Here is a 24,758-nt window from a genome sequence, read left to right on the forward strand (position 1 = left end):
ATCAGTCAGCACGACCCACATGTGGCCACTGGGGGGCGGACACCGCGCCTGGCCCCAAACGCAGGCAGCAGAGCTCAGGGAGCTGCTTTCCCAAGGTCTGTTTTCAAAACTCCGACTGGGAAAAGAGTGGGTCAGTCCCGGAGGGCACCCAGCGGGTCCCTCAACTTCAGCGCATCATGAGAATTGAGTGTTGGCATAAGATGAGGGACCCACCTGTCCCCAACTCAGAACACCAGGCGGGAGCTGCCTCCAGGACCTCGCCCTGCCCTGCGACAGCTCTGGCTGAGCCGGAGGCTCCTTCGGGAGGCTGTCTTGAGGTGTTTGTTCTCCTTCCTGGAGATTTAATGGAGCTGTGAAATGGACTTGGACCCACTTCGTCCCCCGCCCCCCCCCCAACTTATTTCTTTTATAGCTCGAATTTGTACCTTTTGACTGTTTCAACCTCCCTGCCTTGGCAGAGGCAGGCCTGAGGGCTGTGACGTGACCGCCACCTAGTGGTTGCCGGTGGAACTGGCGCGCAGTTTCTGGATCCAGACAGGACCTAAAAGGGATTTCGGGGAGCCTCCAACCCTGGTAATACCGCTGTCGGGGCTGGGGCAAGTTCCTTTGTATTCTTTTACCCACAAATACGGCATGAAGATACAGAGGGATATGCAACACTTATCTCAAAGGAATTAAGTAGAACAAAATATGTAAGGAATAACACATGGAGCCCTAACCCATTCCCTCTGACCATCAGCAGCATCAAGTGAGAGTCTCCTGTCCTTGTCATCTTACGAGTTTTCAGGGAGGCTGATTCCAGCTCTTCTTAAGGATGTACCCCCTGGAGGAACGTTCTGCGAACAGTGCCCATTTCCTCACTTGCAGTCAGTCTCCTGAATGAGGGGCGATCGGATGATCAGCCTCCTCCAAGTAACAGCACCGGATGCCCGGAGGCAGCTCTCTCTCCACCTCCTCTCCCGCCACGAACAAGCCACTGTCCATCTATTTTCGTAAAGCCTGGTTTCTAGTCCCCTTTACCCACTTAAGTATTCCTTTTTGAGTCCTCTCACTTTTTGACCCAGTCCTCTTAAAGTAATGGCATAAAATCCAGACTGTGTTTGCTTCTTGCCACAGGGTAGCTAAGGCCTCCTGGCTGAGTGGTTGGGGGTGAGACATCACTGCGTCAGTTATTTGGAGGTTTTCAGACGGCACCATTTGTTAGTTCCCTAGTGAGATCACCTGCATTTCTCTTTCTCTCTCCACCCCCCAAACCATGTACACCCCAACTCCCCAGCCATAGGCATCACCTGGCCTTCAGGCCTAGGATGCTGCACCGTTGATTGCGTATCTTGTCCTATGCTGTCCAGAGTTGTCCCACTATTTCTGTGATTTATTGTGCTCCCTGTAAATTCTGTTATCAGTTTGGGATCCATTGTACAATTAAGCCCATTCTGATTTATTTTTCATTGATATGATCATTGAAGTAATAGTTAAAGACGTATTGATCCGTGCCCCCACGTCAATCAGATTACACATAATAAGGGCTTTCTAAAAGCTACTTTCCTGTTATAGAGTATCTCCTGCCTCCCCTGATAGCAGAAAATTAAATTGGTGCCCTAATAAACCCTCTCTAGTATCTCCTGCTCTCCTAAGTGGCTGCGAATCGATTGTTCTAGCCCACTGCCTAAGACCGATATTAAATTAACTTCAATTAATAGGAAACATTTTCCAACTTAAAGTATTTGTTCTTTTCCGTGATTTCTTGACAACAATTCTTTGAAAGCTGGTGATTATACAAAAGCAAGGGTGAGCACCTCCCAGGGAGTGGATTCCCTGCCATCCAGCCTGGGGCGCCCCCGTCCCTCTTCCATGTCCTTAATCCTGTTCCCATGGTAGTGTGACAATTTCATCCGGTGTCAATCTGTTGAATCTGGTAACAACAGCAGGAGTGGCCGACCCAATGAAGCCAACACCTTTTCGAATGTTTCTAAGTAAGAGCTTGTTACGAATAAGTGTGCCTGCCCCTTTCCCCTCACCCTCTTTCTGCGCCTGCGGGGTCATTGGAGACGGGCTGTTGGATGGGCCTCTGGTCTGTACCCCGCACATCTTCGTGGTGGTTTTTTCTGCATCTCTCGCAACTGATGGTTAGTATCGTCGCTGGGGACTGAAGCCATGCCTCCATCCTTAGCTGGCTTTATCATCTCTGTGCAGTAATGACACTTTACACCCAGACTGTCCTGCAAGTTTCTACCTTACAGTTCCCATTGGGCCACTGCCCCTGAATGAAAAACCACTCAGATGTGATCACACTCAAAACAGTCATACTAGTGAGTGTAGAAAGAAAGGGCTTGGCCAGCCCTTGGCTCCTGCTTGAGTGACAGACAGGTGCACCCACTTAGTTTCAACAGTGGCTGTCTGGGCAAATAAGTCACATAGAGACACTACATTAGGAGCCAGGGCTGAGTTCTAGAACTAACTGCAGCAAACTGAGCAACCCCAAGAAAGTTTTTCATGTTCTCTGTGACTCAGTTTTCCTGTATAAATCAAAGGACTTAAAGTATACCTTTTTTTTTCTTTCCCCCAAAATGACAAATGGTTTTAAATGACATATGAACTAGGACTTACATCAATTCAGTCCTATTGTGTATTCTCTTTGGATCCTAACTGGTCAGAAGAAGTCTCCATTTGGTGTTTGTGTGTGTTCCATTGCTCAGCCCTTGCGAATCTCCTTTAATGAAAGGGCAGGCCCATGACCCGGAGCCTGGGCAGCCAGGATTTTCAGTCACTGTTGTTACTGCATTTATTGTTTACCCTCTGCGTGTGGTGGCAGCCAGTGGCGATTCTCTACTTCTGGTTGTGATGTCAAGTTTCCTTGGAAAATAAATTCTTTTAAGGATATAGGTCGGCTGGAGGAAAAGTGTTGAGTACAAAGGAGTCTGAGTGCTTCCATAAAAGCTCGAAGGTGCTACACGGTGCACAGAGACCTGCACACACCTTCAGGTGGCCCAGAGCGGCTGGTGTGTGGAAGCCCCCGCCAAGCGCCTACACCCCTTCCAGACGTACAATCCTACAGTGCATCTTGCTCTACACAGCAGGCTGGTCATGCTCCCGTCCCAATCCACTGTGGGACAGAAATTGCAGGAAGGATGGGAGGACCTGATGCTTCTCCCCTCCACTTCATGTCCACCCCAGTCTGCCAGCAACACCTCCTCCCACGAACACTAGCCACAGACTGAACCAGCATAGAGGGGAGCCGCCCCACAGGCCTCGTGTTCCAGGCCAGCCCCACTCCGAGTCTCCCCAAGCCAGCAACAAGGGCGGGCTGTCACACAGCGTCCGTGTTCATGCATGCGTGCACAAGCGTGTGTCTAATCTATACTTTCTTTTTTTCACAGTTCATTTACGATGAACAAGTTTCCTGGTAAGTACCTCTGTTTCCCTTCCAACATTCCTTGTTATGTTTCAGAGCCAAATATATCGAAGACCAGAGATGGGGTTTAAGAAAGAAAGGGACATGTCATGGCAGTTTGGAGCAAGTAGCATTTCTCAGGGACCCTCTGTCCACTTCAATAAAGGAATTAAGTCAGCTGCACAGAGCAGAGATCTCTTCCCTTGGGCTGGGGTGGTGGGCTTCCGTTTGGGATCCTGATATCTGATGTCGTCATCATCTCGGTTAGATGGCGGGACTTTGCTGTCAGCCATTTGTCAGGTCTACATACACCCTGGTAAAGACTTGACTGATCTTTCCGACTTGTGCTCAGACCTTGTAGATGTAGTCCACATGCCAGATATACCTCGGGAACTAGGGGTGGAGACACCTCAGTGACCTTCAGCCCATCAAAGTTCTGCCTGACATTCCAGAAGACCTTAGAGCTCTGAAAAAGTCAGTGGTTTGTTTTGGATAGATTTTTAAAAATTGCCCAGATTAAATACATGGGAACATTTATATTTGGGCCAACTCTCCAAATTCCCATTTTTGAGATGGGTTCTGAGCAAATCAAATATATTTGAAATGGAAATAGAAATTGGGTGTGTTGTGCATGCTCGTTACAACTTTTAAACACTTGATCTGTAGAAAGAGAGTCATGTGAAATAGCATTTTAGGAATAGATGGGTGTGGTACTGGATTATTTAAAGCTAAGAATGAACTAGAAAACAAAGTACAGAGTTCACCAGGCTTCCCTCTCAGCAAACTGAATGCCGGTGCTTTGTTAGAGGGACATCTGTGTCCTGGGATATCTCTATGACTCTCAGAATTTGGAAGTGGAGGGAGGGGGCACTTATCACACTGATGGTAAATGTTATACACTATGGCAGGGTATTAAGGTACTTTTGCCAACTCTCTTCTGTGTCCAGGAAGGGTGAGGAGGAGATAGCTGGGGTGACTTGCCTTCAGGCACCTCTTTATTGATGCGTAAAATAAGAAGGCAGTCCCCTTTGAGTCACAGCGATCAGTAGGCCGAAAGGGATGGAGTTGCCCAGGAGCACATCAGCTCAGAGGTCGAATAGTCAGGGAGAACCTCCTCATGGGACCCACCCGGACATGGTCAGCAAATGGAGTGGTGACATTTTCCCCACGTCCTTGGAGATTAAGTGCAGCACAGGAAAACTTGCAGAGGCCTCCTCGCTCCAACTGATGGCACAGTCAGCACAGCCACGGAGCTGCCTTAGCAACATAGTGCAGTTTGATTTGCAGGCAAAAAGCAGGGGAATCTCTGTTGCGTGCATTTCAGTTACTTACCTGCCGCAAAAGACATATAAAATAGAAAGCACCCACCTCTTAGGATGTATGTTCAGCCTGCAGAGCAAGGCCATGGATCCGTTACGACGGCTCAGCAACGCCCACAGTGCTGCAGAGGAACCTGGCCTGTGTCTTCAGTGAGTCTGAGGAGCTAACAAGAAAACTGAAGGGCCCAGGGTGGTCTTTTCATTCCTCTTTGAGCCTCAGGTTGTGACTTTGGGAGAGAAAGGCGAGCCTGGGACGCAGCCTGGGGACTATCCACCTGCGTCATGTGGCCGCCAGCTTCCGCTGTTCTGGACATAGCCAGGAAGGTGGCGCCATGCCCTCCAGGCAGGAGCGGGGACTAGCTGTCCAATGCGGAAAGAACCGTCTCTGGCAGGAGGATCAGGGACAGTTGACGGTGGTTCAAAACAGAAGTTTGCAGGAAAGGAAGAAAGAAACCCAGGCCATTCACATGACCAGGTCCTCAGGGGACAGCGGGCGGGCTGTGGTCAGGAGAGGCAGGTAGAGAGTGTCTGGGGGGCGAGGGGGGTAGGGCTGTGAGATTTTAGGTCTGCAGGCAGAGTCCGTCCAATTCCACACTCTCCTAAGCCCCCCCCCCCCCCGAGGCCAGGCTCTGGGCCAGAACGAGACACAACACAGACCCAAGCACGGCCCTGACCGTGCAGCTCTGCAGGCTAGAGGGGAGGCAGGCGATTGACGTGTACTTAAGGGTCAACTGGAGACCTCAAAGGACTGGGAGAGGGACCGTGAATCCTATTGAGCCCAAACCTGATCATCAAATACTCAGGCCAAAGAGCAGAGGGGTAAGAATAACAGAGGAAGGAGCATTTTCCTTTCAAGTACGAAAGAGAAGGGTCATTGGAAGCTGTGTGCAGGGTAGAAAATGCCTGTAGTCCGGGGAATATTTGTAGCCAGTCCTCAGGCCTGCCTTGTCCTCACCGTGGTTGGCAGGTTGAACTGCCGTCCGCGTGAATCACATTGTTGAAGACGGGCTGGTGTGCTGCACCGGTGCCCATGTGACTTTCTCTAACCAGCCTTTCTTGGTGTGTACGCAGGTGGGAGTCTTTAGTCCTTGTGCTGATGTACTTTATCTACATCGTCATCATGAAGTAAGTAAAACGCCTTCTTAGTTTCTTTTCCAAGGCTGTTTCCTGCGTTCAACATGTAATAAGGTGGAAAGAGGAACAGGGGAGAGGGCAGGGACCTGGCTGGCTTCCCATGCATAGTGTCACAGACTCCTTTGTCTCCCTCGGCCACCTGCTAGAGTCATTGCAGCTTTGATAGTACCAAGAGCAAAGATGCTTCCAACCCATGTGCGATGATGGAACCAAAGCTTCAGTTTACTTTGAGGAGTCTCTCAAGAGCAAGGTCTCTTCTAGACCTGGCAGCCTAGCTTGTGGCTATGGCTTCACTCTTTCCTAACAACAAAGGAGGTAAAACCTAAATACTTAACGCTTCTATTTAGGATGAGAGAAGGGACCAGAGCTAATTAAGAAATGACTACAACCCTGGGTTGAATATTCATGGACTTCCATTCTTCGTATGGTCACCTAGTGCTATGTAACAAATGACACCAAAACTTAGTGGCTTAAAGCCACACACATGTACTACCTCATACAGCTTCTGAGAGTTAGATGCCCAGGAACAGCTTAGTTGGACCAGGGTTCTAGCTCAGGGTTTCTCATGAGATTGCAGAAAGGACGTTGGTCAGGGTGGCTGTCATCAACTTGATGTTGGACAGGGTGGCCTGCTTGCACAGCTGGTGAGTTGATGCTGGCTATCGGCTGCCGGCCTCGGTTCCTCACCACGGGGCCTCTCCTTAAGCTGCTCGAGTGACCCACATGCAGGAGCTTAGAGGGTGGGCAAGAAGGACCCTACAACGCCTCTTATAATCTAGCCTCACAAGTCACGTGCCATCACTTCTGTCATATTCTGTTTATTTGAAGCAAGTCACCAAGTCCAGTCCACACTCAAGGGCCAACTTTGCCTTTTGGAAGGAGGAATGTCAAAAAATTTGTGGAAATATTTTAAATCCACCATGTCATCTGTTTTTTTCCTCTTGGAGTCTGGGTAGCTTACTGTTTGTATCAAGAGTTACACTGCAGATGTTCCCCATACTCAGAGGTAAAATGTAAGCCCCAAGGTTGGGAACCTGCTGGTTCATCTTTTTGCCGAGGCCCGTAGATACGAAGAACAGAGATTTTCGGTGCTGCAGCTGCCAGCCCCCTGGGAGCAGCTTCTTTCATTCTAAATTAACCCATACTTTCCTCAGCATATGGGACAGCAGGAGTGACTGCCTCCTCAGGGGGCAAGACAGTAGAAGGCTTCCAGAAGCTGCCAGTCGGGCAGTACCAGGTAGCCGTCCAGAACTGACCCGTCAAGGTTTTCTTGCTGTGAGGCCTGACAGTAATCAACTCCGGCCCCCAGAGACTGCGAGGCCTGTTCAGAGAAACCAGGGTGGCCTTTGGCAAAGGTCACGTGAACAGTGAAGGTAGGAGCTGGCTCTGCTGGCGTCCAGGGTGGGCTGGAAGTGGCCTGCCACTGATCACTCAACATGGTGCCCGGGCGTCCCCTCAGGAGCTGTCTGACGGTCAGCGCAGACCCCGTACCTGGGTCTTGTTGCTGGAAGAGGGCATGTGTAGACAGTCATGGCTTAGAGTCACCGTGAGATGACTGACCAAGAAAGCAGGTGCCCTTACCACTAATCACCTTTCACTTAAAAATGCCAATAAAAATACCAATAGGTGGGCTCCCACAAAAACTAGAGTTGGCCCAAAGGCTTCTCAATGTTATCTAGATTCCAAAGGAAAAGCTTTTAAAGATGGGAGCAGTCATCTTCATCTTCTTTCTCTAAAACAGCAAAACTATTAGGGAATCAGTGCAGCAGTGGGGAGGCCTCAGCCATGCACGTGCTCCTCCAGTGTCTTTTATTTGTTTCACCCTTTGTTTTTAACTTTATGAGGCTCTAAGTTTGGGTTCCCTAAGAGTCAAGAGTGCTTTTCTTCCTTTTTGAAAAGGTATTTTGGTCATTTATTCCAAAGAAGGGACTGTCCCCTATATGCCCAGCAAACCTGGGGCTTTGAATGGAATTTAGATGAAAGCCATGAATTCACTAGGGGCTTCACAGAGTAAATAGGTCTTCAAAACCCAAGCCGGTCTACAGGGAAGCTGGGTTGAGGGGTGTTGCCAGCACACCTCCTGTGACCACTGCCCGCCTCTGCCAGGCCATCGCAAGCCGGTGGGTTGCTGGCAGGGCATGTGGACATTAAGAGAACACAGGAATGATTTCTCTCTTCGCCTCTCCCAGTGTGAAAGCTAATGAGGTGCGTTTCTGCTGATGCCTCAGCTTTACCCAACTTCCAGCTGTTCCAACCAGCAGGATACAAATAAAACGGGGAACAGCAACTACTGTGCTTGCGGAATTTTCTACGTGAATTCTGGTCCTAAGTTCTAAATTGAAATCTCTGCTCTTGAGCCATCCCCCCTCTGCAATCAGAGGCTTTAATCACTGGGTTTTATAAAATCTGATTTATAAAATTGCATGCTTCACAATAAAATAGCTTCAGGGTGCAAGCACAAAATTTAAAACACTCAATTAAAAATATAAAACAGAGCAGCAGCAGTTAAAAATGGCATGTATTAGAATTGTCAGCTGCCTTCTGGGTAGATGGCTTTAAATGACTCTAAACATTTTGTCGGGAGGTCAAAGAGCAATTCAGTTTGGCCAGAAACCTCATGGGAGCATGGGCACACCCAGTCTTGGCAGGGATTGATTTCTGTACCGCTGGGTCACTTCTTTGGGCTTTGGGCCCCAGATGAGATGGTCTGGTGGCCAAGATCAAGTCCTTCGTGTTAAATCCTGGCTACAGAGCCCATCCCGCTGCTTACTAGCACTGGGACCTTGGTTAAGTTACCCAGCCATTTTGCATCTATTTTCTCTTCTACAAAACAGAGTTAACTGCTTCTTCCTACCTTGAATGTTTTTTTGTAAGGATGGCATTCGACAGCATAGTTATTATCCAATATGTGGTTTCAAGGAAGTTCTCATAATAGTATACACGGTGTTACTATCCTGTTACCCAAATCGATGCAAATGTATAGCACACAGTTGTACTTCATGCAAGTCAGTATTTCCATGTGGAGAATGGATTCTGGGTCAAGATGACAGAAACAGTGCCGTTCCCGCACAGCTCTATCAGGAGGGCAGAGCTGTTGTGGAGTCTAGAAAGTGGAGCGACATTTCATTAAGAAGAATGTTGAATACATACAGGAGTTAGCAGAACACTGCAGCAGTTTTCAACCGGTGTGCCGCAAGAGTGTTTAAGCATGTAACACCTGACTGTTTAGTCAGGGGCACTCACCTCTTTTCCCTTAGACTGTCAAATGAAAAAATGACAACAGCCAACACAACAGTAGCTGTTCGGTGTGAATGAATTAAAATTATACCTTTTTTTGTCAGATTGGCAAAAAATATAAAGTTTTGGTGTGCTGCAGGATTTTGTAATTAGTTTATGTGCCATGAGATAAAAAGGTTGAAAATCGCTGGAAGGGTGTGGTGAATCCCATGTGCCCATCACCAGCCCCAGCCCCAGCCCCAGCCGCTGCAGTTGCTCCATCCACACCCCTGTCCGTCTCCCTCCCTCCATGTGATCTGAAGTCCCATCCCACGCACATGTAGGAAGCACTGCGCAATGTTTTCACTCAATTGTTATGGAGAATCCTAGCCCGGAACTTTGTCACAAAACCAAGAACCCATCAGACCTAAAATTATGGCATAGCAGTAACTGAGATTCACAGGACACCAATCTGTGACCTTAGGAAACCAAAGACAGACAGAGACCTAGCCGGCGGGCCAGCCTGGAACACACAGACCGTGACCCGCTGGGTAGCGGTGCAGATGAGACACCTGCCTTCCCCGCCGAATGTGTCTGACAGTCTGGCCCTGCAGATGTGGTCCAGGGAAGGTAGACCTGCCCATCCCGCCGAGTCTCATCACCGCCCTTCCATGCACAGACCCCAAGGCCGGGAGCTCAGCCCCAGAGGTGCCTCCGCTGGCATTGGAGAGGGTGCAGAGAAAGCAGACTGTCACTGTGTATTTATGCAATGTTGGTTTTATTTTCACATGTCCTTCAATTGGGAGATAGGACAGGTTGTATATTGTGAGGGGGAACGGGATGACAGAATCATCGCGATAATAACTTGAGGCTCGGGGTCCCCACAGTGCGTCCAGACTGCAGGACACCTGTGGGACTTGGGGAGTGGAGGGACAGCAGAGGCTGATGGGCTCTCTGCGCTTACTCCTTTGCTCAGATATAACGCGTGCATACACCAGTGCTTTGAGAGGAGGGCGAAAGGTTCTGGGAACATGGTCAACGGCTTGGCCAACAACGCTGAAATCGATGACAGCAGCAACTGCGACGCAACTGTGGTGCTACTCAAGAAAGGTAGGCGCGGAGGGCCTGTGTCCAGGACGCGGGCCACGCCTGGGGCACCGCAGCTGGCCCGGGAGCCCGCTGCCTCTGGGCGGGGGGCAGGTTCCAGTCCACCTCCCTCCCTCTGGCCACACCGTGGGGCTCGCACCCGGTGATGAGCGGACTCGGGAAGCCCCAGGCACATTCTTGGGATAACATTTGCTGGGAGTGATACAGGGAAATTAGGACAAGATGGCCAAGGAGAGAAGACCAGGGGGTTTGAGGTATTGATTCTGTCACATTTGGTCTATGTGACCATGAAGCAAGTCACTTAACCACTCTGAGCCTCAATTTTCTCATCTGCAAAATGGGGATAATTTTCATAATGAATAAAAGGAGATAAAGTATGTAAAATACTTCATTCATGACAACTGTTATTAGTATATTATTATATCCAATTCATTTTCAGGCTACATTACCTCAGTTTCCAAGCTGCAAAAGGACACAGTTAATGACCTATTGTTTTTCCAAAGTAATTCTTATATTTAATAGATCCTTGTCAAGCAGTTGATATACTTAGAGAAATAATATAGTGCTCTCTAATAAATAATGTATTTCTTAGAGGAACACAAAAGTTACCATTTACTTTTGCCTTGAATGTGTTTCATTTTTTACCTAATTTTTTTTTTAACTTTCCCCTTGAAATATGTGGGCTTATTTCTTCTTGGTCCCATACAGCTGCTTTGCAGGAAAAACAAAAAAGAAACTAGAAAATCTATAGGTTATTTTCAAATGCATGTCTGGCTTTGGAATCTGTGGGTAATTATGAGAATTTTTAAGTCAATTATTTGGTATACTTTCCTAATTATATGCATGTTTAACTAAAGACTTAAGATTATTTACTGCCATCCCACATAAGGATATCATTTAGCTTTTTCTCTCTGGGTAGTTTATAACCATAAAAGGAATACTCTTAGGGAGGCAAAGAGCTACCTAATCTTATTTAGTGTTTCCAGAGCTCATTTCATGGTTTAGTGGCTTGGAAACAGGAGCGAGCACTCAGAGGGCCTGTGGCCAGGTACCCGTGAGCCGTGTGCCCGGGCTGCACATTCCTAGAGAGGGGCTTTGGTGAAACTGTTTTCCTGCCAGTCAGTAAATCGTTGCACAAGATTTGCCCGAAGCCCCCTCTGGGCTTTGGCCTCTGCAATGTGGCCATTCACCACCTATCAGCCCCGCTCATAGGCTAGGGGGCAGCACTGTATCCACTTAACACTGAAGTCAATTCTGCAGCCTTTAACCGCTCAAGATGAACATTGTTGACATTTGAAGGGCATAAAAGGTTCCAAAAGATTATATGGGTCTTTCCTGTGCCCCAGAGCTGAGTTATGGGGAAGAAATCCTTTGAGGGCAAGGAGGGATTCTTGTTTATTACCACTTGTTCTTTCTGTGTCAGGGAAGGATGCTTAAATGGTTTCCTCATTTCAAAAGAGCTATCAAGGAGCCCCCAAAATCAGACTTTGGCTATTCCCCAAGTTTTGCTCACTACAACCCTCCCTGGATGGGTGGGTGGATGGATAGGCAGATAAAGAAGGGAGGGAGGGAGGGAGGGAAGACTGAATGAATGTCTCTCTCCTGCCCCTAGCCTCAGCGTTTTTCTTCTCTGTTGTTCATCTCCTAGCCAATTTCCACCGCAAAGCGTCAGTGATCATGGTGGACGAGCTGCTGTCGGCCTACCCACACCAGCTGTCTTTCTCCGAGGCTGGCCTTCGAATCATGATCACCAGCCACTTCCCCCCCAAGACCAGACTCTCCATGGCCAGTCGCATGTTGATCAATGAGGTATCTGGGAAAGCACAGCCCCGTGTGCTGCTGGACAGGGGTGGGAAACTAGGAAGGAGAGAAAGTTCCCTGGTCTGAAAGTAGAAACACCTAACTCGGCATTTAACGCAGGAATATCCCTCAGCCGTTCCACGGCACCGTTGCTCGCCGGGCCAGCTGTGCGTGTGGGTCCTTGCTCCCCCCTCCACATTTTGACAGACCTGGGCCAGCTCCCGGTTATGCGGACAAAGCTCTCCCCTCCTTTCCTAGGTGCCTTTTTCTTTCCACCTGCCATTTGGATGGCGCCCTCTAATGGGAATGAACTTGCACAGAGGTAGTGGCTAACCCCAGGTGCTTTAGTTTAAAATAACGCCGAGCCTCTGCCCTGAATTTTCCTGTGTATTCCTTTCTCTGGAGTGGCAGCCTTATTGGTGCACTGGTCCAAACCCATGTGGGTGGCTTTCCCACCTGTGGACCGAGAGATTCCTGAAGTCTGGAAAAGACAGATTACACCACAGTGCACAGAGAATCAGGAACCCTGGTAGAAAAGGAGCGTGCATCCGAGCCAGGGGCATGTTCCTCTAGAGTGATTTGCAGGCCCAGTGGCTCCTGAAGGCGAATCCCCCCTCCCAGGAGGAGCTTGTCCGAGCTGGTCGTTACCCTGAGGGATCCCTTGAGACCTGACTGCCGGGGGGTTCTGATCGCACCTTCCCGTCGGCTGCCTGGAGGTCCCAGTAGCCGGGGCCCTGGGTGTGTGTAAGGCTTTCCAGCCCATCCGCCCGTGGCAAGTGTGCCTTTCTCTTTCCAGAGACAAAGGCTGATAAACAGCAGGGCCTACACCAATGGGGAGTCCGAGGTGGCCATCAAAATCCCAGTCAAGCACCCGGTGGAGAACGGGACGGGGCCCGGCAGTGCCCCAGACAGGGGCGTGAATGGGACGCGGAGGGACGACCTTGCTGCCGAGGCCGGCGACGAGACCGAGACCGAGAACGAAGACAACGGGGAAGACGAGGAGGGTGACGAAGGGCCCTACACCCCATTCGACCCCCCCGGTAAGAGGCCCCGTGTCTGGGCCGGGTTCGGGCTGTCGTAGGGCCGCTGAGCAGCTGCCCTGACCTCTCTGCCACCCATTTCAAAGAACATAGAAATTCCTGTGTACCATCTGCGGTGGGCGAGGCTGCTGTGAGGGCCGGAAGATGCCCAGGATGGCACCACGTGTGCATTGGGTGCCAGGTAGGCTCTTGGGCCACATTTTGCTTGAGCCGTTCACTGGGTGGGAAGCAGTGGGCCAGGCCCCGACCCACCCCTCCAGGCAGGCAGCCAGCCAAAGGCTCGTGAGCGAGGCCGGGCGCGTTGGCCAGCTCCCACACGTGGCTTCGTTTCTTAGGGGACAGAGGGCCCCTTTGGATCACTTGTTGCGTGTTTTTCACCAGGGCGAGGTCAGTGCCAGGCCCTGGCTGTGAGGCTGGAGGTATTGCATCGCCCTGGGAGGCGAGCAGGCCCCAGGGCGTCCAGCCATGTCAGCTTCTCCCCAACGTGATAGGAGACGCCTGGGATGCGGAGGGGCTGGAGGCCTGGGGTCACCCCGGTGATCTTTACGGTTCTCCTGAGACTTAGGGGAGCCTGATTCAGCACCAGGTTCTGCCTCTGAAGTGGAGAACGGCCTTGTCCCATTGTGACCCCCAGTACTCCTCCACCCGCTGCTGAGAAATCCCATTCCGACTCAGGAACGTCCACTGAGGCTTGGGGCTGTGTCCAGCAGGGCCCCTAGGGCAGGCAGGCCTCTTACCTGCAGGGAGCAGGCCCGAGGGGGCCCCAGGCCAGCAGGGGGCACTCAAGGAGCCAAAAGAACAGTCTGGGGAGCCCCAAGTACAGTTCGTCTCCTGCTAAGTTCCTTTGACCTAAAAAGGTCCATCCACACAATGAGCAGATTTTTCCCTCTTGTGATAATCCCGCAAGAGCTGGGTTCCCTCTGTCCTGTTACCCAGCTGCAGGGCTTTCTTCTTGCCAGGACTTGACTATAGTGGGTACAATCAACAAGTAAGTAATTATGTGGGAGCATATAAATGTAGCAACATATAGGACACATGTGTATATGTGTATGCATTAATATATGTGCATATATACATATCATGTGCACATGTATGATTGATACAATTCAGCACCAGGTTCTGCCTCTGAAATGTAGAATGGGCTTGTATATGTACTGTATAAATTTAATACATTGTGTGTTAATACTCATATATGTATATATTCAGTGCATTGTATATTATATAATATATACACATATATTAACATATCTGTGTTTATATGTGTATATGTATAGATTAAATACATATAATAGACACCTGTGTATAGTACATGTATATATGTATACATCCATATAAATTATACATGTATTCTTATCTCTCGTGTGAAGAAAGCCTTACTGTTGACTGAGAGAAACAGAGACATTTACATGTAATATGTAGATAAACACACTTCCATTAACAAAGCGAAAAGAAAGACACCAAAATATAATTACGTTTTTTTGTAGGTGGAATTATTTTTTATTTTCTCTGCCTCTTCTATTTTAAAACAATGTGCATTTTAATTGCCTATATAATTAGAACAAATGTATATATCTAGCTCTAGGTCAGACTCCTAAGCAATGCTTTTTTCTCTATCAAACAGAAGTAAGCTTCCTAAAAGGCTTAATGAGGAATATAACCTGGGAACAAGTCCTTTGCTTTTTAGAGCCAGCCACACCGAATGGGAGGCTCAGAGTCCCTGCCTCACCTGCCATTTGCTGGCGGACATTGGAGAGACCAGGAATCGCTGGTACATGAGGTTCACGTGCAGGGATTTCTGTTTCACTGACCTGCCGCAGCACCTGGGGCAGCGCCTGGCCCCGAGGGGCACGGTGGGCGGTCAGTGACTGTTCGTTAAACTAATGATTCAACCTGTCCCCACGGGAGTGGTGTTTAGACCACATGGCAATGGAACAAAAGAAGGAAACGTGTCCAGAAATGCTGTTGACTCAGAGGAAAGAAAACCATTTTTACCCCTTCGTTCGGAAATGGACATTTAGACTCTAAAACGTGACGGATCCTTATCTGATCCTGCTCCTCAAAGTCATTGAACACACACATTTCTGCATCACTTGCTTTATTCAAGGAGTGTCTTTGTTATATTACATTTAAAGGTAGAGTCCAGGTGGTACTCCTTGAATTTCTGCTTTAAGTTTGGCGCTACAATGGATGATAGTGAAACTGTTTCCAAGATATAAATCCTCCCAGTGTGAAGGCAGAATTTTTTCAGCCGAGAGGTCAAACTCAGAACTCATTGCTGCTAACTTACACTGCTTCAGACTTTACCTAATGTCATTTTCTAAGACCTTGCAGTCATGAGTTCTGACTTCATTTTTTCTTATCTTTCTTATTTTCCAATGACAGATAGCCAGATTGAAGTCATTTCTCTTCTCATTCGTGTGTTTCTTTGTAACTTTGATTGGGTGTGTATCTTAAACTGAACCAAGTCTCTCTCTCTCCCTGGGAGGGCATCTGGAAGACTGGACGGCAGTGAGGGGATGCCAGACCCCAGATGGACAGGTGACTCACCACTACATTTGCAGGATTTAGGGACCTGCAGACTTGCAGGGTGCATTCGGGATCCAAAGATCTTGCCATATTCTGGATTCCGCAGCATTTGAAAACCCCTCAGAAGACAAATCTCAGGCAGTCTCCTTGCTTCGTAAACACAGTCTCACCATTCTCATTTTTCACTTTACCGTCTCCAAATCTGAACTCTAACCAGATGCATAGCTGCTCATAGGAAACAACACCCCCTTAATAATCTGTTCTCGTTACTTTATTCTGCACCTGGAAGTGGGACACCTTTAGAGTCTAAAAAAAACACAAGATTCTTTGGTCTGTCTGATTAGATTGTTCGTAGTAATGCCATTACCATTCATATTACTCATATGTACTGAGCATGTGATCTGTGCCCCGCACCGTTCGTGGCATTCACAGTAGAGTGGTGAACAGGCGAGAGAAGACGCTTATTCTTACGGAGTTTACATTCCCGTTTGGGGCCACTGAAAACAAATGGAGAAACAAACAAACCTGATCATTTCAGACAGAAAACATTTGCCACGAAGGAAATAAATGCAGGTGATAGGAAAGAAAGAAACATGGTAGGTGGGGGTCTTATTTAGGTTGGGTGGCCGGAGGGGTCAGGTGACACTGGAGCTGTGAGGTGAACTGCCTCACAGGGCATACCCAGCCATATGAAGATCCAGGCAGGTGGGGGACCTGGCCCAGGGAAAGGCCGTGGGAGCGGTGAGCTGCAGATGGATTGAGAGTGCCCTGGGCAGGTTGCCAGGGTTGGTGTTGGGGACAAAAGAAGGGGGAGAGTCAAGGACGATTCTGAGGATTTTGACTCCACCGACTTGCAAATTTACGTTATCCCAGCCCCATCCCAATATCCCGTATAATTCTTCCAGCTACTCTGTGAGCTCAGTGTTGCTGTGTCCACATTTTCCAGATGAGGAAACTGAGACTTAGGGCATTTAAGTAACCGAGACGCTTGATTCAGACGAAGCGGGCACCGGAGCAGCAGTCTGGTGAATAAGCCCTTCCCACCCTACCTTGCCATCCCAGGGAGACTGGGGAGCCAAGAGCGGTGTTGTGTAATGTTACTCCGTAGCTTTAAGAATCTATTTGGAGACTGGCAAGCAATATAATGCAATAAGTGCTGGATACTGATATAAAATTATGAAATAAATTTTGTTAAACATTTCGTTAGTCACTGTTCAAACTGTAATTTAGAAAATAACTTCTTATCTCTGGTGGGGATATGAAATGGCACAATCATTTTAGAAAACGATTTGGCACTTTCTTATAAAGTTAAGTAAACACCCACCCTATGACTCAGCAGTTCTGCTCCTGGGTCTTTGCCCAAAAGAAATGAAAACATGCCCCAAAAAGACTTGTACAAGAATGCTCATAGCCACTTTAGTTGTAACGCCTGAAAACTGGCAACAACCCAGATTCCCATCCACAGGAGAGTGGACAAACAGACTGTGGTGTATTCACGGGATGGAATCCTCCACAGCAATTTAAAGAAATGAATTACTATATATGTATATATATGATTCATTCCTATATAAGTAATATGATTACGTAGACACAAAAACGTACTATATGATTTTATTTATTTGAAGTTGAGGAGCAGAAAAAATTGGTCTATGCTGGTAGCAGGTGGGATGATGCCTAGAAAGAGGCACAGGGAACTTTCTGGAACAGGAGATTACAGAAGGGAGTACATATGTGTGTGCATAGTTCTTTCCAGAGGCAAGTTAGCACTTAAGCAGGATGGTAATAAAGGCCAAAGGAGAACTACTATGTTTTTCAAATCTAAGGCTACAAGGAACTCATGATCACATAGTCACCAAAGTAAGCATTTTGGGTGTCTCTGAATCATAGCTCTCAGGCAGCATAGAGATGGTAGGATCAGGTCATCACTGACAAATCTGTCACCTTATTCTTGGTAACAGGTAGTTAGAGAAATAGAAAGCAATTATTGATCTGCAAGTCCATATCATTTTGGGACACAAACACTCAGAGCCCTGTTTTGACAACCTTGAGAGCTTTTGAATCGTATTTCAAGATTTCAGCAATGCTGAGAAATCCCTGGCGCTGTCACTAGATGGCGCTGTGACCACTGACACCTTTTATCTGGAAAGCTGTAGTGACCTATGTATCCTCGGGAGAACAGGAAACAGGCTAACCGGTGGTCTTCCTAGCAACACACCCACACCTATACCCCCACACTTCCCCGCCCCTTTGTGTCCTGAGAGTCTTCCTCCTTCTTTCCTACCTGGCCCCGTTTGCCAGGCCAGCCCCCCAGCCTTGTATTATTTGGAAGGGACTCATCTGTTCCTTCTGGAGGCCAAGCTAGCAGGCGGGTTGCAGGTAAGTTTTGCACTCTGCTTGGTTCTGTACATCAGGTTTTGTTGGTGATGGAAAGCCATTTGTGTGTTTTATGGAAAGCGCAACATAATAAGGTTTATTTCACAGGCCATCAGTGAGGCTATAAATGTCTAGGGAAAGCAGTACAGAGGGTTGGTGAAGCAGAGAAATGGAGCTAATTTTTTTTTTTTTTTTTTTTTTGCCTTTTTGCCTTTTTGCTTTCCCTAGCTGGCAAACTGGAAACAGTGAAATGGGTGTTCACCTGGCCACTGAGTTTTGTCTTATACTTCACTGTACCCAACTGCAACAAGCCCCGCTGGGAGAAGTGGTTTATGGTGACATTTGCCTCCTCCACCCTGTGGATCGCAGCCTTCTCCTACATGATGGTGTGGATGGTGAGTGCATCCAGGACCCCGTGGCAGCACTAGATCTTGGTAGAGAAAAAAACACACTCAACCAGAGGAGAATATGGGCTGGGGTGTCTACCCAGTAACCGTATCAGTCAGCTACTGCAGCAGTAAAAGCTGTGTAACAAAACACCCCTCAACACAGTGGTTTAGAATCACAAACACGTATCCTCTTGCTCACATGTCTTCAGGTTGACTATGGTCGGACTAATTTCAGCAGCACTGACTGAGCAGCTCTGCTTTAAGCCATAGCATGGTTACATTTCATTCAGGCAGCAGTGGGGGTTCACATCTAATCCACGTGTTTGCCCATTTTCTTGGACCAGTGACTGCCTAGGGAATGCTCTTCTCGTGGTGGCTCATTGGAGTTCACGAGGGCAAGTGGAAATGCAAGGTGCCTCTTAGGGCCTTGGCTGTGACTTCCACCCATATTCCATCAGCCATCCCCAACATCAATGGAGTGGGAGAATTATACTCAAGAGCTAATAAAAGGTTCTGAAAGGATTATTTTGAACATAATAACAAATTTGTAAACTTGACACAATTAAATTATAGTTATCCCTTGCCTTCAACATCACAGAAAACAGGTAATTTTTTTTTTCAACCCAAATTGTATAGCCATGGATTTCTCCCTTCTCCTGTATTTATTAACCTTTTGTTTGTTTGTTTTAATATGTCTTTATTGATTTCAGAGAGAAGAAGGGAGAGAAAGAGAGAGAGAGAGAGAGAGAGAGAAACATCAGTGATGAGAATCATTGATGGGCCGCCTCCTGCACGCCCCCTACTGGGGATCCAGCCCGCAACCTGGGCATATGCCCTGACCGGGAATTGAACCTCCATCTCCTGGATCCTAGGTTGATGCTCAACAACTGAACCACACTGGCTGGGCCATTAGCACTTTTATTTGACGTATTTATTGGGTGCCATCTCTGTTCCAGGCTTGGGGACTAGTGTTGGTGTCCCTGAGCTCTAGGTGCTCAATGGTTTTCTCCCAAGACCACTAACAGGCAAACCCACCTACCAATCTGAGGTTAACCCTCCCTCTGTTGGCTGCCTCCTGCTCTGGTGCAGATGTGGGTCTAAGAAGTTCTGAGAAATGGCTAGGAACAGGGAGAAAAGAGGAAGAAGGAGACCTGGCCCAGCCACCTGAGAAATTGGTTCCCCAAAGCTCCAGACTCAACCGCAAGCATCACAACACCAGCAGGCAGTGGGGGAGCAGCTCTTGTCCAGGCCAAGCCCCAGCGAGCAAACCTGATTCCCGCAGGGACCCAGCAGAGGGTTGTTAGGAAGGTAAACAGGGTTAGGCCAGGATGCTGGTGGCGCCGTTTCTCAAAAGCCTCCTCAGAACGACAAATGGACATGCTGTGTGTTTCTGTGCCTCACTTTCCTCCCTGGAGAGAGCAAGATAGAGAACCCCAGGCCCACCCCAAGTTCACTTCAGCAATGAATGGAAATGAGGTGCATTCTCCAGTCTGAAAGGGGGAGAGCCGGGCATCTCAACAGATCTAACTTCCTCCGAACCTTTGGACTGTGAAGGAGCAACTGTGGCCTTTGGAGGAAGTCAGGGTGTCATGCAGGCTGTCCCTGTCAATGGCTGGCCGGGAAGAACTGTGATAATACCTTGCTTACGGCATGTGGTGTACATTTCTTGTAACTATAGAAGGTGGGGTCAAGTGGCACCCTGCAATGACCGGTCCATCCCAGCTCTGGTGTGTTATCCTTTGCTTCTTGGTCAAAGGATTCATGGGCAGTGGGACTGGAGTCTGCCCTCAACTCATCACCTCTTTCCACCTCTTCCAGGTCACAATCATTGGTTACACGCTGGGGATTCCTGACGTCATCATGGGGATCACCTTCCTGGCAGCTGGAACCAGTGTGCCTGACTGTATGGCCAGCCTCATTGTGGCCAGACAAGGTGAGGCCCCCAGTGGGATGGGGTAGAAGGAAGGAAGACCTCTCAACAGGGGTGTGGAAGGGTGGGTGTCCACATGGCCATTACCAGGGCTTCAAATCCCAGCCTGGAAGGAGTGATGGGTGACTTCAGTGCCGTGTTGGTCAAAAGGCCTCTTGGCATCAGAAGAACAGGGAAACAAGCCAGAAGGTCCACCCTGGAGAAAAGCAGACATTTTCTAGGTAGCACCTGCCTCCCTCTTCTGGAGGTTGTATTACCATTTTTAAATTATTATTATTTTTAATGACTTTATTGTAGTTTTTTTAAAATATATTTGTATTGACTTTAGAGAGAGGAAGGTAGAGGGAAAGAGAGTGATAGAAACATTAATGTTGAGAGAGTCATTGATCGGCTGCCTCCTGCACGCCCCCCCACTGGGGATCGAGCCCGAAACCCAGACATGTGCCCTGACCGGGAATCGAACTGCAATCTCCTGGATCATAGGTCAATACTTGAGCAACCGCTGAGCCACACCTGGCCGGGCACCATTTTTTTATGATTAAAAATAGTAGTAAGTATAATGATAGCTAACCTTTGCTGAGTGCCACACACTGAGCAAAGCAATTCTGGCATATTATCTTATATAACTTAATCCTGAGTTAGAGGCAATCATACACCCATTTTAAGGATAAGGGAACTGAGGCTTAGAAAGGACAAACCCCATAGTCTCAGGTTTACCCAGCTACAGTAACCCTCAAGGTGGCAGTTGCCAGAAGTCACTCTTCAGGGTGTGATAGACCCTCCCCTCCTTCAAAACCAAGGTTACAGTTAACCTTCCCAGATGGATGCCCCCCAGATGGCCATCCCCCTCCCCAGTACCCCTCTAACTTCTACGCCTGGTTTGTGCTAAAGGACCTTTTTCCCAACAAAATGTATAGCTGCGACACTGAGTGCAGTGTCCTCTACAAGTCCTCAAAAAGTCTGCTGGTTATATCCTTTCTCTTAATACTGCTCAGTGGTTTAGGGGAGTTGAGTACAGTGTCACACAGGTGGGCAATGATCCTGAAATGTACGGGCCGGTGAGCTCATGAGCCCATTTATGAAACTGTTGAGTTTATTTCTTTCTATAAGGGTGCATTCAAGTTTTTTGGAATCATGTTTGGTCTTTTGAAGCACTTACATTTAACCAGTGATCATATTTGAAGAAAAGGTCAACAGTTTAAAGAATGTGTATTTTACTCTATTGTATTGAAAATACATATTCTGTTCTGATGGCTATGGGTTTTACAGTCAGCATCATTCTGTAGCAGTGATTTTTAACTTGTGAGCCGCAAGAATTTTTAGAACATGCAATACCTGACTATTTAGTCAGGGGCACTGACCTCTTTTCCCTTAGATTGTCAAATTTTTAGAAATGACAACACTACAATAGCCATCCAGTGTAAATGAATCAAAATTATACCTATTTTTTTTTTTTTGTTAGATCTGCAAACAAAATTTTTTTGGTGTGCCGCAGAATTTTAGTAATTAGTTTATGTGCCATGAGATGAAAAGGTTGAAAGTCGCTGCTCTGTAGTGATGGCCTGGGAGAGAACCAAATATGTGAGCTGTAGATCTGTCAGCTAGGTCCCTGGCTATCAGACTGAAGGCCTGGGAGAGTTTCTTGTGGGGCACCTGTGCTCCCCTGGGATCACTTCCCTTACTCGAGTGACCTCTTGTCTTTGCAGGCATGGGGGACATGGCCGTGTCCAACTCCATCGGGAGCAACGTGTTTGACATCCTCATTGGCCTCGGTCTCCCCTGGGCCCTGCAGACTCTGGCTGTGGATTATGGATCCTACGTAAGTGATTTTTTTGTGTGGCTTCTCTTTATTTATTTATTTTTTAAATACATCTTTATTGATTTCAGAGAGAGGAAGGGGGGAGAGAGATAGAAAGAGAGAGAGAAACATCAATGATGAGTCATTGATCGGCTGCCTCCCGCACGCCCCCGACTGGGGATCCAGCCCACAACCTGGGCATGTGCCCTGACCGGGAATTGAACCTCCATCTCCTAGATCCTAGGTTGATGCTCAACCGCTGAGCCACGCCCGGCCGGGCTTGTGGCTTCTCTTTAAATCCAGGGGCTACATGGACTCTGTTTTTAGTGGCCTTGGCCACTGTGACTTTGTCTCAAGGCAAGGAGTGGTGGAAATATTAATGTTGAGGTTGGAAACAAATTCTCCCCATCAAAGTCCTTCCAAAGCCAGGCCTGTGGGGACACTCAGGACTCGACGGCAGGGTTGGAAAACTTTTTCTGTAAAGCAACAGAGGGTAAATACTTTGGGCTGTGTGGGCCAGACGGTCTCTGTCACATCTACTCAGCTCTGCTGCTATAGCCTGATCAGCCATAGATGACATGGAAGTGAGTGAGTGTGGCTGTTTAAGTACAAATTTATTAAAAGAGACTGGAATTTGAAGTTTGTGTAATTTTCACATGTCATGATATATCATGTTTCTTTCATTTCTTTTCAACCATTTGAAAATGTAAAAACCATTCTTAATTTATGGGCTATGCAAGTCCAGGTGGTGAGCCAGATCTGGCCCAGGGGCCTTAATTTGCCAACCCCCTTCTCAAATGCATTTATTTTACATGCAAAATATTTTTATTTGTGAAGGAAGGGGCACAAAATGCAAGATTCCCTCTCTGCTAGGGATCTGGCAACTGTCAGGCCCTCCTGTGGTGGCCTCCGAGCTCTCTGTCAAGGTTAAGCTGATTATGGCCTCAGGTGGATTTGTAGGTAGGTGACAGAGGGGGTCCAAGTAGATTTCAACGTTCTTTCCCGACTTGCCAAAATGTCCCTCCTCTGCTACTGGGAGCTCCTGCCCTAGACACTGTCCAAAGACTGAGAAGGCACTGCAGTTAGAGATGTCTTCCTGTATCTGAAAGAAAAACCAATTGTACCTCAGAAGTTGTCACACCTGCCCGGTGCTCAGTGCTCCTCTAAGTGGGCTGCTGGGCGTGACTGTAGTCGGTCTGTATGGTATATTCTAAGTAACTTTATATTCTGCGGAAAATACTGTAGCTCATTTTATCAAATGGTAGTTGTCTTCAAAGTTACTTGACCAATGTCCGTTTCAACGACGGAAGGTGTATCCGGCCGGTTGCAGTTGTTGGGGAGAGGGGATACTCTGCTCTGGTTCTTGTGGTTGGTCTAGGATAAAATAATAAAATTGACAAGACTAGATTAACAGGAGGAAAATCAGTGTAAAATGTGTGCATGGGAGAATCCTAATATGATGCTGAGCATAAAAGGAGGCTCAAAGAAATGATTGAACTCGTCACTTTATCCCTTTTAGACCCCAAAATCAACGAATTTGTGAGATGGGCAGGACAAAGAAAGCTAGTGCTCATTACAAAGGAATCTAAGCAAGGACTGGACGTGGGCAGTAAATTAGTAAAGGCGGATCAGCCTTGGTTTATACAAGCTTTGGACTCTGGGTTCGTTCAACTCTTGTGACAGGTGGTTTCTCAGCCCTCCAGATTTGTTGGAAAAGGGGATGGGTTTTGTGCTGAATGCAAATGACAAAAAGAGTTGGGTGTGTAGAGGGGACTGCAAGTGGAAAGACACTGAGGGGGACGGTGTCTGAGAGCAGAAGGGAGGCCAGAGCTGCGCGAATGCGGAGGTGAGGTGGGCTGGGCGAGGCAGGCAGGGCTCACAGGTGGCCCCCTAGCTGCAGTGCTGTTCCAAGTCCCCTTGTGCAGGTCAGGAGACCAGGGCCGAGAAAGCTTAAATCACACAGCCAGAAAAAGGCAGAGAGAAGACAGTGAGATCTGCTTCTCTCCCCAGGCCCCAGAGACCAAAGGGGGAGGGTATTATTACCAAATGGAAATCGTGCCACAGCGGCCACCATGCCCGGCTGGGGGCACAGGAGCTGAGGGTTGTCACTGTGGCAGAACCATCCTGAGTTTGAATCTTTGCTAGAAGAGAGGCTAGGGTGTGTTCATTAAGGCTACAATGAGCTCTTCAACTTCGTGGAGACAAAGAGAGACCTGGAAGAGAAGGGACCTCCTGACCCCCAGGTTCCTGTTCTAAAAAGCCCCCCAGACACTGTGGCAGCTAAAATCCTCACTGCTCTAGGCCATGACATGTGATGTGTCTACAGTGCACCTCTGACTGAAGATTGGAGGAATGTTCTGGATTCTTCCATGAGGACTACCTGTTTATACAGTTCCTGGGTCTCTCCCTGGCTCTCCTCGGGCCCTCTAGGGCCGGTCCCCCGTGCCCAGTGGCATTTGGGAGCGTCACTGTGTCACCTGGTGCCAAGATGCAGAGTTGCCTGGAGAAACAGTTCCAGGTTCCTGGGAAAGCAAACTCAGGGGCTTGTTTGCCCCAAGCATTTTTCTTTCCTCTTCTGCACCTCCAAACTTTTCCTGGGAGAGGGGTTCATTTCCAGGACACTTGGGAGAGCCTTCCGTTTAGTGGGGCTGCCACCCCTGCTATCCATCTGCATCTCTGACAGCAGAGCTGAGCAGGCTCTTGTGTGGGTTTAGTGGCCTCTCCTGCCCTCATGA

At 48.2% G+C, this 24,758-nt stretch overlaps 1 protein-coding gene across 1 annotated transcript in view; it reads left to right on the forward strand.

Moving 5' to 3' along the window:
* The window catches only part of SLC24A3 (solute carrier family 24 member 3), a 318,425-nt gene that overhangs the window by 281,710 nt on the left and 11,957 nt on the right, over positions 1-24,758 (forward strand). Inside the window, exons 8-15 of the mRNA XM_087818590.1 lie at positions 3,378-3,403; positions 5,782-5,835; positions 10,037-10,170; positions 11,816-11,976; positions 12,764-13,007; positions 18,135-18,301; positions 20,114-20,228; positions 21,932-22,044. Of these exons, the coding sequence (XP_087674716.1) occupies positions 3,378-3,403; positions 5,782-5,835; positions 10,037-10,170; positions 11,816-11,976; positions 12,764-13,007; positions 18,135-18,301; positions 20,114-20,228; positions 21,932-22,044 (1,014 nt within the window). The remainder of the gene's footprint in view (positions 1-3,377; positions 3,404-5,781; positions 5,836-10,036; positions 10,171-11,815; positions 11,977-12,763; positions 13,008-18,134; positions 18,302-20,113; positions 20,229-21,931; positions 22,045-24,758) is intronic.

Source organism: Miniopterus natalensis, chromosome 7 (genome assembly GCF_054644295.1).
Source record: "Miniopterus natalensis isolate mMinNat1 chromosome 7, mMinNat1.hap1, whole genome shotgun sequence".
Taxonomy (NCBI): Eukaryota; Metazoa; Chordata; class Mammalia; order Chiroptera; family Miniopteridae; genus Miniopterus; species Miniopterus natalensis.